The sequence below is a fragment of the Meleagris gallopavo genome, chromosome 10 (assembly GCF_905368555.1).
Source record: "Meleagris gallopavo chromosome 10, MGAL_WU_HG_1.1, whole genome shotgun sequence".
In the NCBI taxonomy this organism is placed as follows: Eukaryota; Metazoa; Chordata; class Aves; order Galliformes; family Phasianidae; genus Meleagris; species Meleagris gallopavo.
In genome coordinates, this window is record NC_139413.1 from 23660400 (window position 1) to 23676254 (window position 15855).

Below are 15855 nucleotides of genomic sequence, written 5' to 3' on the forward strand. Positions count from 1 at the left end.
CTGACCACATGAATTACCCTCAGCCCCGTTTTGCTGTTACTGCACTGCGCGCCCCCTGTCAGATCCGCAAAGCGGTTCTTGAGTGCCGGGCTCAAGGACCATCAAAACGTGCTCATACAGCTCGATCAAAAGCATTAAGACACCTCTGTGCATACACACGACTGGCTGCTGTAACACAGCTCCTCCAGGCACACGTGGTGGCGACATTTCTCTTTATTAGGCAGTTTGGGAGGGTTTAGATACAATAAGGGCACTCCTAGCGCTGCACAAGCCGCATTTTCAGTAGCCGCTCACACACACCACAAGTCACTGTAAAGAATTCTGAAAGCAACAAACAAACTGCGGTGCAAAAGGATTGAGCCTTGAGCTCAAACAACATCAAGATAGTAGCATTTTTCTCCAGAAAACGGTGGGTTGTTTTTTTTTTTTTCTTAGAACAAATACACTTTCAGACGTGACAAAACAAAACTCCAAGAGCAAATGCTAGTGCCACCATGGGCAGCTCACAGGGCCGGGGGCAGATGCTGGACTCCAGATTCTGACAACAGAAAGTCTCCTTGGTCAGAGGAGCGTATAGGCCTGTGGTAAAACCATAAAGCTTTTCATAATTTCACCACTAATACAGCAAATTTTTTCGATAACCACCTCATTTACGTTTGCTGATGCAATTTGCAGTCACAGTTTGGAGCTGGGCTGTGCAAATAATGGTGCAACCATGGACGAAGGCATATGCTATACAGTTTTACAGATTCACAAAAGCAGTTTCTTATATTTCAGAGAAATACAAGCTCTGCACACATATGGAGTTCTACGCACATACAAATCATCTTTTAAAGCTTCATCTTTTAGTACAAGTATATATTTAGTACAATAACATTTTAGGTGTCGAATATTAAAAATTATCCATCCCCTCAAAGAATCACACCACATCTGTAGTGTACCCAACAGGATATCTTCGTTGTTTTTCAGTGGTAGCTATGTTTCATTCACTTCTTTCCCCACGTACTTTTTCTAAAATTATACATAGTGGTTGAACCTGGAAAATCTATCCTCACCCATCTAGCACAAAATTAAAAAATGGAATCAACAACAAAATGCAGAGAGAAAAATCTAACAATATTGGCATTAATACTTTGTCTCCTGCTTTTTTTCTGAGATAGTGCTGTTTCTAAGTCCTACATACCACAACTTGCCTCCAGCTAAGCACACAGCAGCCAATTCTTCATGTCCATCATCCTGTAACTCATCTGCCACAGAGCAGCTGATCAGAGTAGATCCAAACATAGGCATTTGCAACACTATGCGATTCTTTTTCTTCATTCAGTGTAACTCGCACATTAACAACTAGGTGCACTCACGATATTTATTCAGTGTTTGTTTTTAAATTATCAGATAATATATATTAAACACTCCAGCACATTAAACATATCAGTTTCCTACAACAAAGACTTCTGCCTTTGGACTACATGGTAACGAACCACAAAGAAAGAGATAAAATTTAGTCAGAAAAGGAGAAGGACATTTCTCAGCAAGAAAGGTCACTAACACGAGCAGTTCTGCTGTGAAGGGGGTGGGTGGTCCGTGAGCCTCACGTTCCTTCCTGAAGTGCCTCTGGAAGGGTCTGACTCTATACTCTCTGACATCTTTTCACAGATTATATCCACAAGACGCTCAAACACCTGCCTTACGTTGATGTTTTCTTTGGCACTAGCTTCAAAATAGTCAAAACCTGTGAGGAAAAAAAATAAATTATAATTAAAAACAATAAGTCAAGACTGATGATATGGAGATGATTTTAAAAACACCTTTTTCCCCCCCCCCTATAATTCACCTTAACAAGATATTGACCATTCTTAGGCTCAGTTGACTCTCACTGTCTTGGAATACTGAGCAGAAATGCATCTAAAATTCACCATCCCTGCTGACACAGCTGGCACTGCTCCCCTCCCACAAGGGCCTGAGCTCTGCCCCTGCCAGGAGCAGTGTGCTGATCTGCCAAGCTTTTACCTGTGATGTTTTGGGTTTTACACTTTGTCTTTCTAACCTCAAGGGCCTCAAAGACCACCATCACTTACAATAGCTGTTGCTTATGCATACTGGCCTATTATTTTGCCAGCAGCATGAGCTCAAATATCACACAGCTTATTTTGGAATAAAACACATTTATATTTTGGGGGCATCCTACGTCAGTTTCCTTGATTCTGTCACAAAAGAAGGGAAAGAGAAGTCTTAAGTGACAGCCACAGCTTGTAGACAGAGTCATTCTGTAAGTAGTACAAGTAGGTACTTACCCCATTCTACCGCTTTTTAAGAGTCATGGAATAATAGGAGAATTGGTGTGGAAATGTACATAAGGACATAAGAAATCAGAGAACAGAACTATGATATTTGTCTGTCTAACACTGGTTTAGCTTTTGCTGTGGCAGAAGTTATTTTGATTCGGTTCACATTCAGGCCAATAAATTCCTTAATGTAGCTGGAAAATGATTCCAATGAAGTTAATGCTACTGCACAAGCTTAGAGAAAAACGCTAAAGGATATCCTTTATGTGAATTATTAAGGTGAATGCTAATTGTTTAAGCAATCAATAGTCAAAGAGATTCTCCCACCCAAGACTCAAAGTAACTTCAGATAATGCTGAATGCAGCTATCACAGAAAATACACTGCCTGGTAAAACCAAATACTTTCTCCAGCTCTTTTAAGAGACCATTCTGGATGCCGGGAGGCTGCAGAACAAGAGGGATGGGACAGCACTTTCCAAAGACACAATTAGCTTTTGTTTTCCTTCACAGTGGGACGTGTCCAGCATGAGGACAGGTCAGGGAAGAGCTGGGGATTCTCCAACAAAACAGCATCCTGCTGATGGAGTCAGTTCCTATGGCAACTCCTGCACATGCTTCCAAGCATCCCACATATAACAGTTTCAGATTCTAGATGTCAGATTTGTATTTAAATGTACAGATCAATGATTCTGGAGGGAGGGAGAAAAAAACATTTGTAGTCCATATAGAAGTGGGAATTTCAGCAAAACTCACTGTTTGATTTTATATTGGTGTGGACGATTTTTCAACTACTAACACTGTAATTACTCTTAGAAAAACGTGGGCACAAATTGGAGAAGTAGGAGGAACCTGGATTATTCATACTTTCAAAGGTATACTGAATTTCAGTATGTGGAAAAGATATGCAAACTGGTGATCTGATCAAGGTTACTCTTTAATCACCTACACATTGTACACTGCACTCCCATACCCTCAGTTTAACAACAGATTTTGCAACCTCTGATTACTGCTTAAGAATTGAGAACAGCATTAAGATTTTATGAGTTTGTGATTATGATTATTCCTTTCAGTCCGGTAAGAATCTCTGCTCTTAGAAACTACACAAGGATTTATAGCGCATCCAATGTAAGGGTCTTCACAGATTAATTACAATCAATTTTAACAGGATTTTCTTGCCGTGTGAATTCTTCAAGAGAAGACATTACAGTTAATGGAGAAACCCAGATTCCATATGCTATAATATATAATGAAAATAATAAGTACATGAGAAATCAAGGTATCCTATACTTTGTTGTCCCAAAAATTTGTATTGCAATTCTAGCTTCCTCTCAATTGAACTCTTTACTCTTTTTATCCTACGTCAACAAAGCAATGTCATTTTCCTACTGGGGTAGAAAAGTCCAGTACAAGTTTAGAACATTCTCCTAAACTCTACTAAACACATACCCAGCTGATCAGCCAGATGTTTCCCTTTTTCCAAAGGAACAATCCTTTCATCCTCCATGTCACATTTGTTTCCAACCAGGATCACTTGTGCATTGTCCCAGGAGTAGGTCTTGATTTGTGTGGCCCTGCAGCAGGATGAGAAAGATTGTTTCCTTCCATCAGCTGTGCCAAAAGACAATCATATTTTAAGTATGAAAATTAGTACCATTAAGCACAATATCCACATCCAAAGACTGTTGATCAAACTTACACACGAAGCAAAATGCAACGTCATCTGCAACCCCATTCTGTTTTATTATTCCTTAACTTTCTGTGACAGTGAAGTTCCTTAATACTTTGTGTTTTACAGATCTTTAGATGCAGACAAAAAACTGAATTGAATGAAATTTAAGGGAAAAAGCATACATCTCCATCATCTGCTGCCATCTCAGAGGAACAACATCCGATCACACCTTTTACAGTCTTCTCTGGAGAGTACACATATAATAGATACATAAAAATACTTCAGAGCAGGAAAAAAATAATTCTGATTTGCAGCAGCACATTTGCTGCAGAATTTTAGCAACATCATAAGTTGTGTTTTGAGAGTCAAACACAGAGCCATGTTTGCTTCAACAGGAAAAGCATCCTAGAGTCTGAACGTTGCACAGAAACATGGAAAGAATTGCTAAAGAAAAACAGAAATTTACTTGATTGGGAAAATGTGGGCTCAAGGTAATGTTCTGTAAGCTAACATTTGAACCCAGCTTGATTAAGTGATACCTGAAGCAGCAAACAGCAGCTGCAATGACAGACTGCTTACATCTGACAAATGCTAACATCAGTAGCAGGGGGATCAAGTGTGTGGGAGTTGAAGCAGGAGCACTGAGATGAACTTGAGCCACAGAGAGCTTTGGAGGCTTTGTGTGCTGAAACTGGAGTGGATCTGGCTGTGAACTTCAGGAGTTTGACCTTAAACTTAGCCTATTTATAGTTTTTTTTAAATGTCAAAATAAAAGATAGATATTTTTATAATGAGGGGCCAGTCTCTCTCACCATCCTCAGAGGGTTGTCACAGAGATTGCAGCAGAAGAGTATTAACCTGGAAGCATTAGTTTTCATCCATTTTCCAGGCTGGCCCAGCCTATTTTGTCTTCACCATGCCAGCTCTATCTTTTAAGTCTCCCTCCTTCCCAAAGATAATTAGGCTGTTGTGCCAGCAGCCTAATAGGCCTTCATATTCCATTCCTCCTCCAAACAGTGGGTCTGTCCCTATTCACCTTCCCATATTTTCTCCCCAGTCACCCCCAATACAAGTTGCTTACTTGCTGTTGCAATGCAAATCAGATTGTGTATAACTCCACGGTTGTCTGTGAAAAAGGAGTCAATTCACTGCACAACTTGACTTTAAGTAGCAGCCCGTTTGATTTGCACTGGAAAACAGAAATCTAGAGCAAGCCCACTGCACCAGTCCAGGCTCATACTGCAACATGCAAAATTAAGATGACTCTGTGCAATGAAACTTGAATTCTTATTACTACCCAGGAAAAGGGCACTCACTGCAATCATAATTCTGGCTCCTTCACTTTCACCCTACTCAGTGTCACCCATGTAGACAAGTCCAGTGAGAGCTACACAAGTTTATGCAGTATCCCATGCTTTTTCAAGGCACATCACAGAAGAAGAAGCCAGAAAGATGGAATTGCTCCATTCTCACTCTGTAGACAACTGGGAGAACATAAGTCTCGCCAGACTCCTCTTCTGATTCCTATTCCTCTCTCTGGATTGGTTTCAGCCTTTGAGGGGGTCATATGAAGGCACACTGCCAAATCTTGGCTATCTAAATGAAATTACTTGGAAAATGAAAAAGAGGAAAAAAGCACGAAGGACCTCCCACTGAAACTCACCACTCTCAATTTGTACAAGTTAGTGAAAAATCTTCTCTCTCCAAACACTGAAATTTACAGTTACTGGGAATGATAACAATCATAATAAATACTTTTACAAAGTAGAACGTTCAAACAATCCTTATCCCTATCCAAAGATGAAGCAGCAAAATTTCATAAAGAGTTATTCAAAAAAAGGAAAAAAAAACTTATACAATTGATTTGTTTGAACAACTATCAGGACAGTTCAGTATACAAATTGGGAAAAATATCTGTGACACAACAATAATGTTATGCCTTATTTGTGCTGAAATATTCAAGTTAATGATGAAGCATGATTTTTAAAATTCATGCTTAGAAGAAAAATAGTCTCAGGTTCACAACATCAACAACCTAATTTGGAGACCAGCCTTAAAGATAAATAATGCTAGTGATTTGTGAACCCAGTTGTCACCTAGCCTAAGTTAAATTTAACCAATTTTTCCTTCCCTTCTATGAAATTGCCTGGACTGTCCAAATTATATTTTACTTCCCACACAGTTTCAAATGAGGTTTAATACACTGATTTATCTACACACAAAACTATCAAGGCAATATCAAAGAATAACTGGCAGAGAAGACTTAAGAAATCTGGAAACTGAACTGAAAGTCATAAGAGCTCATTTAACCCTTTCACTCAGCCTACAGAAAAACCATTCATGTGAATGAAGATCTCATGTCTATACATGACATCAAGAGCTTGTCTAAATGCCTGATATAGGCATGACCTTCCTTATTTAGAAAAGAGTACCTTTAGGACAAAAGAGTACCTTTTGTAGAGGTGAAGTATTTCTGTAGCGACACAAAGGAAACTCCAATCCTCTACAATGTCCATTGTTAAGAAGGGCATAGGAAAAGATCACTCAAAGAAATTCTGAGGTAGTTAGAACAGTCGCTGCCAAGGAGCGAGAGACAGGAGGTAAAGTACACTGTGTGCATATAGGGTAAGTTTTAGAGATGTTGGAGCTTCATGATAAAGTTTGGAGAATAATCAAGCTAGCAAACAATCTCTGATGGCAATTTTCACCCACTAGCTAGAAGGTGATTATAAGCTTTAAGATACCAGGGAGGTTAACAAGGGAAGAGTTCTCTCTTTGGCTGGGAGCTAACTATGCACAAGTCCACCTCCCTGTAATTGCAGTGTAATGTTGAAGAGGTCCCCAAATTCATCTACGCACCTTGGGAACTCAACGGAAGCTAAGAGTTTGTCATGGACAAGAGCTTACTTGGAGCTCTAGGTCTCAGGTTCAGCTGTTCATGCTTCTGGCTTGTTTTCTGTAGGGAGCTGGGCAGGAAGAGATGGTACAAGAGAAAGCAGTGAGATGGGCAGAGCATCACACTGGCAGCCTGCTTACATCTTAATAAACCAGAATCACTGAGCAGCAGTAGGCAGAGCACCAGCAAGAAGGAAGAAGCTTTAGACTGGAGAACATCCTATTGAAAAACACATAGATGACTACCATGTTTTACAGTATATGCTAAGATACTATATAATGAATGTACAACACAATAGAATATGTTGAAATTGTGCCTATACACTAACTTGCCCCTGGCTAATTTCAAAATACACTTGGCTAAATCAGTGTAGAACTGCATTAAGAAAACCTAAGGGAAGTTCAGAAAAGATATAGAAAAGATATTTATTATCTGACAATTCTGATAGAGTTCCTTTTTTTTTTTTTTTTTTTTAAATCCATTCAACAGGCTTCATTCTGTTGCTCACTGCCTAGGTGTCATCTGTAGCTTACCTAGTCTTTCTATGTCTTGAGAGAGACACTCAAATTCCATCCTCACATGCCGCTTCAGAAGTAACAGGCTTCTCTTAAAAGGTTTAATTCATGTTCATTCAATACTGCTCATTTATTCTCAGTGTCTAAAAATGTCAGTCAATCTGCTGCGTCACACTGCATTTATCACAAAATGTTTAACTTGACAGAATTCTTTGTTTACTGTAGCTGGAAACAAACAAACAAAAAAAACTGTATCATTAGCCAGCTAGAACAACAAAGCACTTAAAAGGGAGAAAAGATATATAGGACTAATTGCTGTAATTTCTGGAAACTTGCAGGATGTAAAAATACTGGGATGAGCTCTGTTGTCAGCTTTTACACACATTCCAGGTGGATGCTCCAACTAATCTCAGTGAATGTTTAAGTACAGCCTTAACATGGCTTGCTGCAGCCTCACCTAAACCTCTGTGCAAGCAGAAGCTGCCAAACAGAAGCACTGCAGGGCTGCTATGGCTTGCTTTTATCACCAGGCATGTTGCTACCTTGCACACTTGACCTTACAGGCCACCAGGCCCATGGAGAGAAAAGCTCTACGCTAAAGCATCTTCTTCTACTCCAGTAGCAGACACTCTCATTTTCCAGAGATTGTACAGTTCCTGACTGAAGACCAGATGCTAGCAGCATGCCAGGGGCTGATACAGCAGCACCAACAATAGACAAAAGCCTGGATTTGCATTTCCAGTCTCTTCAGAAGTTTAGAAAACAACTTTGTAGACTGGGAAAAAAAACTTAGCTGCATCACCACTAGAGGACTCTGCTGGCTTTGCTACAAGTCTTTAGTCCTTCTGTGGACAAGATTCAGAAAGGAAATGGGCTACAGGCTGATTTTATCCACACCCCATCCACTTGGGCTGAGAATCTTCAAGCTCATGATTGGAAAGATTCCTGACATGACAAAAATCACCAGTGATGGTTCACCTCTGTCCTTTTGCTGCGAAGTTCCTCTTAGCAACTTTCCTACTGCAGCCACTGTGGCACAGAAAGATAGTCAAGTAGGCAAAGCTGACCTTTTCTTACACTGCTACACCATTGCTTTTGATGGAACAGATGTTAGATCATTTCAGTACAAAGCCTCAAGTTAAACTTTGCCTTAAGTTTAAAATAGTAGTGCACAGTAGTAGCTCATAGATTGAAATTTAGTACTTTTTTTCCGCCATTTAACTGAAACAGAGAATATATATAGAATATAGAACAAAATTCAAAACCAAAACCCCCTTCAAGTTGGCTGAATTTTAGACATTAGTACCAAAGCCAGTGACCTTGTGCTGTCTTTCACTTCTACACTGTGTATTTATTTCCAAGATGTGCTAAGTTAGTTTCCTTAAAAGAGCACTACTTACAAGGGATATCAAATATAAGGAAAAAGACATTGAAAGGAACTCTTTTGTGATACAGAAGGAACAATAACAGCCCACATTTATATAAGGCCTGAAGGCAATTTATATAATCAAGTCAGATACCTCCTTCAAAAATATCTCCATGAACTACCCCACTCCAAGCCCTTCTTTAGTTGTTTATTTTGATAGTACCTAACCTTGTGTGTTTGCCTGCTAGTTGGACAGCATGCACACAGTGACTGGTCAGACAGGTAGAACAACCCAAGTTTCCTCACAGGTCTCACTGCAGGAGTGCTCCTTTCAGGACCTTTCTTCAATCTGCTTAAAAGTATTTTCACCAAATGTGCACAAAGCCATATTTAGAACTTGGAAACTGCATTTTTAGATTTGGCTAAACTAATAAAACTTACTTATTAGAGGGGAAACAACTTGCAGACAGACACATAAATGGGCTGTATGGTCATAATATACCTTGTTTCATCAAAAAATCAAGCTGAAAATATTCATAGTTTAGTGAAAGATATTGCTCTAGCTCACATGCCTATGGAAAATACTCTTATGGAAAAAATCCCTGTGTAGATACTTGCGTGAATTTGGTTAAGGCTGCGTCGTGTGAATGAATCTGATTTGGGCAAAACTTTGGGTTTGTGCTTCTAGCAAGGAAAAAATCCTTTAGCATTAGCTGCTGAAAGACAGGTCAGAGAAGGTGCTGCAGCTCACCTTCTGCAACATAATGTCTTGATACTGAACATAAGGTTAAAGTGTAGGCTACATATTTATATGTGATGATCATCAGCAGCTGCTTGAGTGGACAGTGAGAACAAGTAGGGAGCAACCTCGGAAGAATGCCAAGTTACTAGAAACATCTAACTATGTTATTTTGGCTTTTGAGTTGCAACCTAGCTTTGATGATAATGGAAAGATGGTCAGTAAAAATGAAGACTGAACTGGATGCTAAGAGCTAGAACCAGGTAAGGAAATTCTAAGTCATCTATCTGCTGCCATCACATACTCCTGGGTCACTGTGATCACTGCAAATTCATCTGTCAGACTTAAGAGATTCCATTTACCTCTGTATCACCTTTCTTTGCATGCTCACCATACCTATCTGCAGTATAAAGCAACAGGGTGACAAACAGCAATGACTGCAAGATATTTGAGGTCACCTAAGTCTCCCCTGTCAACATGATAGTCATAACAAGAATTGATGTTCCAATGTCAGTGCTCAACATTGAAAAGTCAGAGACACAACCTGGTGTCTTTGCAGTTCTATACACCAGGGATACATCCTCCCCACCACCCAGCTCTGAACAGACTCCAACTGTAGGCACGTATGAAGGAATTCACAATTGTTGCCCCACACCCACACAGAGATCATTTTCAGAAATGGATCAGTGTTGAAGAAGTGCCTTGGAGTCCCTTTGAGAGGATGCTATGGCAGAGCCAGAACTCCAACAACAGGGTCCAGCCTTCCACTCACCTGTGCTGTGCTTACAGCTTCTACCTTGCAGCAGCTCAAATGTTTCCATCCTTTCACCACACTGATAAGAGAACATCTCCCAGCAACTACCAGCATGGGGTCTACAAGCTCTATCCATGGCCACACACTCTGGCATGAAGAGAACTGGCCAAAAACAAACAAACCTAACAACAAAAATAATTGCTTTTTTCCTACCAGTCCTGCACTGCATTGAAGGAGTCTTCACTGGTGATGTCGTACATGAGGATGAAGCCCATGGCTCCTCGGTAGTAGGCTGTAGTGATGGTCCTGTACCTTTCTTGTCCAGCTGTATCCTGGAACAGAAGAGAATACTCAGGCTTTAAAACTCCACTTCTCAGAAACAGAAGTTTCTGCTACAGTTAGGTCTTATATCTAAAATAAGGCAATCACTTTTTATTATTACATGTTTAAAAGTTCTCATTTGTTCCTACTGAAATGAGCTTTACTTACATTTTAGCATTAATTGGGCTTCTGCATCAATGATGATCTGTTAAATGCATTTTGACACATGTACTATTAAAAAAATAACCGAAGATGTCAACTTCTTAATTGCTCTTCTCTGCCTCAGCTTCAGTGCAATAATAAAATGTTCACAGAGTTCACTGAAAGCTGACGCTTCAAAGCAGAGGCAATAGAAAATCATCAAGCACTGTAACCAGCAAAAGACATAAATGTGTGCAGTTTAGTGTCATGGTTAGAAATATGTCATTGAAATGGATGCTGTGGGTGATTCAGTTCTAACTTGAGGTTAGAGACAGCAATTAAAAACTTGATGCAGTGAGAATTATTCTACAAAGTGAATTTAACATGGACTGTCCCAATCAAAGTGGCTGAAGCATGCATACTAATTTCAGATTTGTTAGTCTTCTTCAGCTTAATTTTCGTCAGCGCTGAAGACTACCTTTACCTGGTGTTTTCACTTCTGTGTTCAGCTTGACAGCACAAAGGTGGAACTCTGTCTCTGGCACATACAACAGAAGCATTTTGAAAGACTTGAGACAGCTGGAAAATGTCACCTACCATCTGTTCGATGCCAACAACATTTATTCCTTGCAAACTGAGGTACATTTCTACATCAGATCAGCAGTCCTGTAGCCACTCTGCTCCCTCTGGACCTGCCTACTGAGCCATGGACAGAAGCTATATGCTTAAAGGAGCTCTCTTTTAGGAAATATCTGTATCACTTGAACAAAATATTTAATCCATGTTTTGGCAAACAGTAGCTCTGCAAAACAGGTGGCACAGTGCCTTATCTTCAAAGGGAACACTCAGCATTAGGTGTTGACTGCTATTTACACTTAAGGGTCGGCAGTTCTGAGATGAGTCCTTAAGTCTTCTAAAACCCACACTTCATAAAACATTTACTGCCAATGTAATTAACAAAAATATCCTTTCTCTAGAGAAAAAGAGCCAAAAAATACTTATTGCTCAAACAGCTACCTGGAAGAGAAAAATACATTTGTTCAGAGCACTCTTTCAGGAGCGCAGGGCCAGTTTCTGATCAGACACACCACAATCCAGGGAAAATACATGAGATATAATGAATGGGAGACCCAGCTTGAAAATTCTACTGTCTATAGGCCCCATAAATGCAGCTTTGTTTCTGCTGCATGCAAGAGACAGCATTGGCCCTCCCAGAACATGCACAAGGAAGCATGTGAATTCTGCCATGAACACTTGTTGCTCTGCACCAGCACATCACAGAGGCACTGTAGGAAGAAGGTGCTTGTAAACAAGCTCCCTGCAGCTCACTTAAAAGGCTCTGCCTATTGCTGCCATGCGACTATCCACAGCTGTGACACAAAATGAATTTCCCAGGGGAGAGCATGCAGCAGGAATTTTGCTGTAAAGTCACCATACTGAAGAGAATTTTTGCTGAAACTCACACACTTATTTCAAGACAGGATAGTCCACTGCCTGATCACAGTGAGCCATCATGTGATGACTGCAGAATATTTCTCTGATTCTCTCCTGACAAGAAGTACCAGAGTGAGGTGAACATCCCCTCATAGCCTGAGCGATCTGTTCTCCCACCACTGAGAAACCCATTGCAGAGCTCTTGTGCTCACTGACACCACATCCCCATTTTTGCTGCTGAGCAGCTAAACCAGCTGTGCCACCTGCCTCCTGGCTGAGAAAGGTCTCAGCAACAATATTATTATTCTGTTTGTTCAGAGACATGATAGTTGCATTATTTTAGCCTGATTTCCTGAGGACACAAAAATCATAAAATCATTGGTCTCCACAGCTCATGTGTGTACACTCTGGAAACTACTAATGACTCCTGATCAGATTTGACTAAGGAGAGATCCCAAAGGCATGCTCTTACAGGTGTTAGGGAAATTGGTGGAGAAGAGAGACATGAAGCACACTCCTGATGGTGGAAAAAGCTCAAGTGCAACACTTATCATTTCAAACCAAAAAGGATCTGCAGGAGAGGCTTTCTTCAAGCCTCCTCAGGAAGCAGATCTGTGGAAAAAAGGCCTCTCTGTTTAGCTCAAAGATCTAGGTCAATACAAGTAGCTTCTCAGATACTGCAATCTACAAAAAGAAACAAATCCATAGGTAGTCAAGCTTCCTTAATTCACATGCTCGTGGAATTTGTTTTATGGCTTCGCTACCTGGTTCTATCCCCCAAATCTCATCTTTTATTTCCTGTTTGAATAACACTCTTTTTGGCTTGAGGCATGAGGCTGTGATCAAGCAGTAAGCAACCACAAACAGCACTGTCAATCTACAAAGATTTATCCGGAAAGAAACTGAATTTGACAATGGCTAGGAGCCAGGATCTGGCCCTGAGGAGGCCCTAAAGGGATGATGAGCAGCCATAGGGCAGGCTTAGCATGGCCTCAAAAACATGCACCAGTGGAAACCGGGCACCTGGATTCACACTTTGTGTTCAGGCTGTGGTACTGCTGTCAGACTGAAATATGGCAATTCTGGATTGTTGACTTGAGCATTCTGCTTGTGTGCAGCAGTGGGCCCCGCTTAATACCTCAGTGAGGGACAGGAATGTGGCTGCAGGTGGTACTGGCTTAATTTTCCTGATTCATATCATGGTTTAATGCTATCTTCTCTAGAACTGCCTTCCTTCCCCCAAAACACATACATTTTTCAATATAAATGAGAGAAATTAAACTGCAAAATCTGAGCTCTGTTTCTTCAGCTTGGACAGCAGCTGTCCTTACATCAGTTTAAAACACCACGAACCATAGATAATTAGGTGCTTTAGTTCTACGTGCAAGACATTTATCCAATGAAGGAGATACATAACTGACACAGATTGCTTCCCTCACCCCAAAGTTGTTAGCAAGATTTCCAGGTAGAGCACAAACTCATGAGAAGACAGGAGAAGCAGGCAGTTGAGGCACAGGCAGGGATCAGCAGAAAGCCAGGGCAGCACTAACAGTCTAGCCAAACACCTGGGAAGAATAGCATGAGCCTTCAGCAGCCAAAAGCCTGCTTTGCTCTCCCCAAAGAGGAATCAGATAGCTTGGTTATAGCCAGGAGCAGAATGGTCTCTGCAAGGTATATTTACACTAATACACTAACAAGTCTGTTCCTCCATAGCTTACATGTGGGGTTTTTTTTAATTGTCTGTGTCAAGGATAGGCACACAAGACCATTAGTTGATAGATTGAAACAAAAATTTGAAGGTTTTGCATTAATTAGCAATTGAGTTTCAGGGTTTATCACAGGAAAAAGGATCTAAATGCATTCGCACTGTGTGTGGATGCACTCTACTCACAAGATTCATCACCTAAGCATTCACAGGAGCACAACCAGCTTCTTGTTATTTACTTGGCTCCTCAACAGCAACAGTGAGGTACTCATGCAGGAAACACACTCGAAGTTTTAAATCACACCAGACATTCTTTGCTGCTACTCTGAAAGATGGTAATCCTTACCACTGTTTAAATGCAGATTTCCAGCCAAAAAATTCTTTCTCAAAACAAAATGTCACCGAAACTTCTTACTTGTACCAGATTTAATCCCCTCAGCACCATGACTTTTCCAGCAGTGTACATGACCAACATTCTTCATAATAAATCTTTTTTTTTTTTTTGAAGGATTGTTTTTGTTACTTCTTGTTTTTAAAGAAGAATAACACAGAAGAATAAGTCACCTCTTCTCCAGCTGGATTACAGCAGCAACTACAAACAGCACACACGCCACTCCGCAGCTGCCATGAACACAGCACCCTCCTTGCTTAGGCTGCTAAGAGACTCAGAACAGAGGCTATGTCAGCCCCAGTAACCAGCACCAGGAAAGGCCCATCTCGATGGCAGAGGCTGCTTGTTGTGCACCTTGAGCTCAGCCATCACACCTCCTGCATGTTACCTGAAGGCACAGACACACTTCCTTTGCAAAAGCAGATTTTTGACTGGAAGCCACCACACAGCAACTAAATAGATGTCATATAGATTAGAAAGGGGAAAAAAAAAAAAAAAAAAAAAAGCACTGAAAAGCACATAGGTGAGTGAACAGTGACCTCTGGCAGACTAGTATGCGACATTAAGGAGAAAACGCTAACATGGAGCTTACTGTTCCCGCTGGCAGCTAGAAATAGGAACAAACAGGCAAGCAAGATGAGTCACTGGTTAAGACACGGAAAAGACGCGATGTCATGAAAAGCCCGTGAAGTTTCAAATGCTGCCAGGAGCAAAATAACTCCTGGTTCCTTCAGAACTCAGCACTGATTAAAACACTCCATTACATTGAGCATTTTTCCTTTCTTGAGTGCTCCTGTTGCTGAAGAGTCTCTGGAACCTACTCAGGCACACCCAGATACCTTGAGAGCCAGCTCCACGTGACTAGTATTAGTTACGTGCAGCAAAACATTTCCGTTGGGAAAGAAGAAGGAAAACACAATAAAACCATTCTTGTCTTTCATATAAGAGGTTCTACCCTTGCAAAGTGTTTTTTAAACATTTTCCTATCTTTGCCCAACTTCCACTTCTCTAACTGCAAATAAACAATTTGAGATTGCAGCAAGGTCCAAATACACTGCATCCCTTAATAGGTCACCTACTCAGGGTAGGTAATAAAACCATCACCGCAAAGACAAAATAAAAATAGGAAAAAAAAAGGGTCTGATTGAATGCAATTTTACATTAAAAGTTTGCCAGTTTTGCAAGACCTTTTCAGCTCTTCCATGTATACTCTTGAATTATCTTAGCCAACCATTGTAAGAACAGCTGTGCAACACAGATGCTTATAGTGGCTGACATTGCTCAAACAGCATTAATTTGCTGGAGTTGTCAAGAAACAAATATATTAATCACAGGTAGAGCAGCTCAGAAGCAGCACTATGCTACTGTCAATAAACAAGCCTGCACTTTCTGGATGTTCAGTGCTGCAGTGCACCAGATGGATGTGTGCTGGTCCGGCTATCACTGTGTGGGTCATAATGGTGGTCTCCTGACCCACAGAGATAAGCAACATAGAGGAAGATCTCAATACATTATAAATCAACTGCCAAAAGAACAAATGCAAAATTCATGAGGAGCAAGTAAGTGATGTGTGGTACAGATCCAGCTAAATTCAATAATCTGTTTCTTTGACCTGGAAACTAACAAGAACAGATGAAGGGA

At 40.6% G+C, this 15855-nt stretch overlaps 1 protein-coding gene across 2 annotated transcripts in view; it reads right to left on the bottom strand.

Moving 5' to 3' along the window:
• Positions 1 to 195: 195 nt before the first annotated feature.
• RAB3B (RAB3B, member RAS oncogene family) overlaps positions 196 to 15855 on the bottom strand; it is a 51374-nt gene continuing 35714 nt past the window's right edge. For both annotated transcript variants that reach the window (XM_085232058.1, XM_085232057.1), the window contains exons 3-5: positions 10436 to 10554; positions 3730 to 3854; positions 196 to 1729 (exon numbers count right to left, since the gene is read on the bottom strand). In XM_085232058.1, coding sequence (XP_085088184.1) covers positions 1542 to 1729; positions 3730 to 3854; positions 10436 to 10554 — 432 coding nt within the window. In that variant the 3' untranslated portion in view covers positions 196 to 1541. The remainder of the gene's footprint in view (positions 1730 to 3729; positions 3855 to 10435; positions 10555 to 15855) is intronic.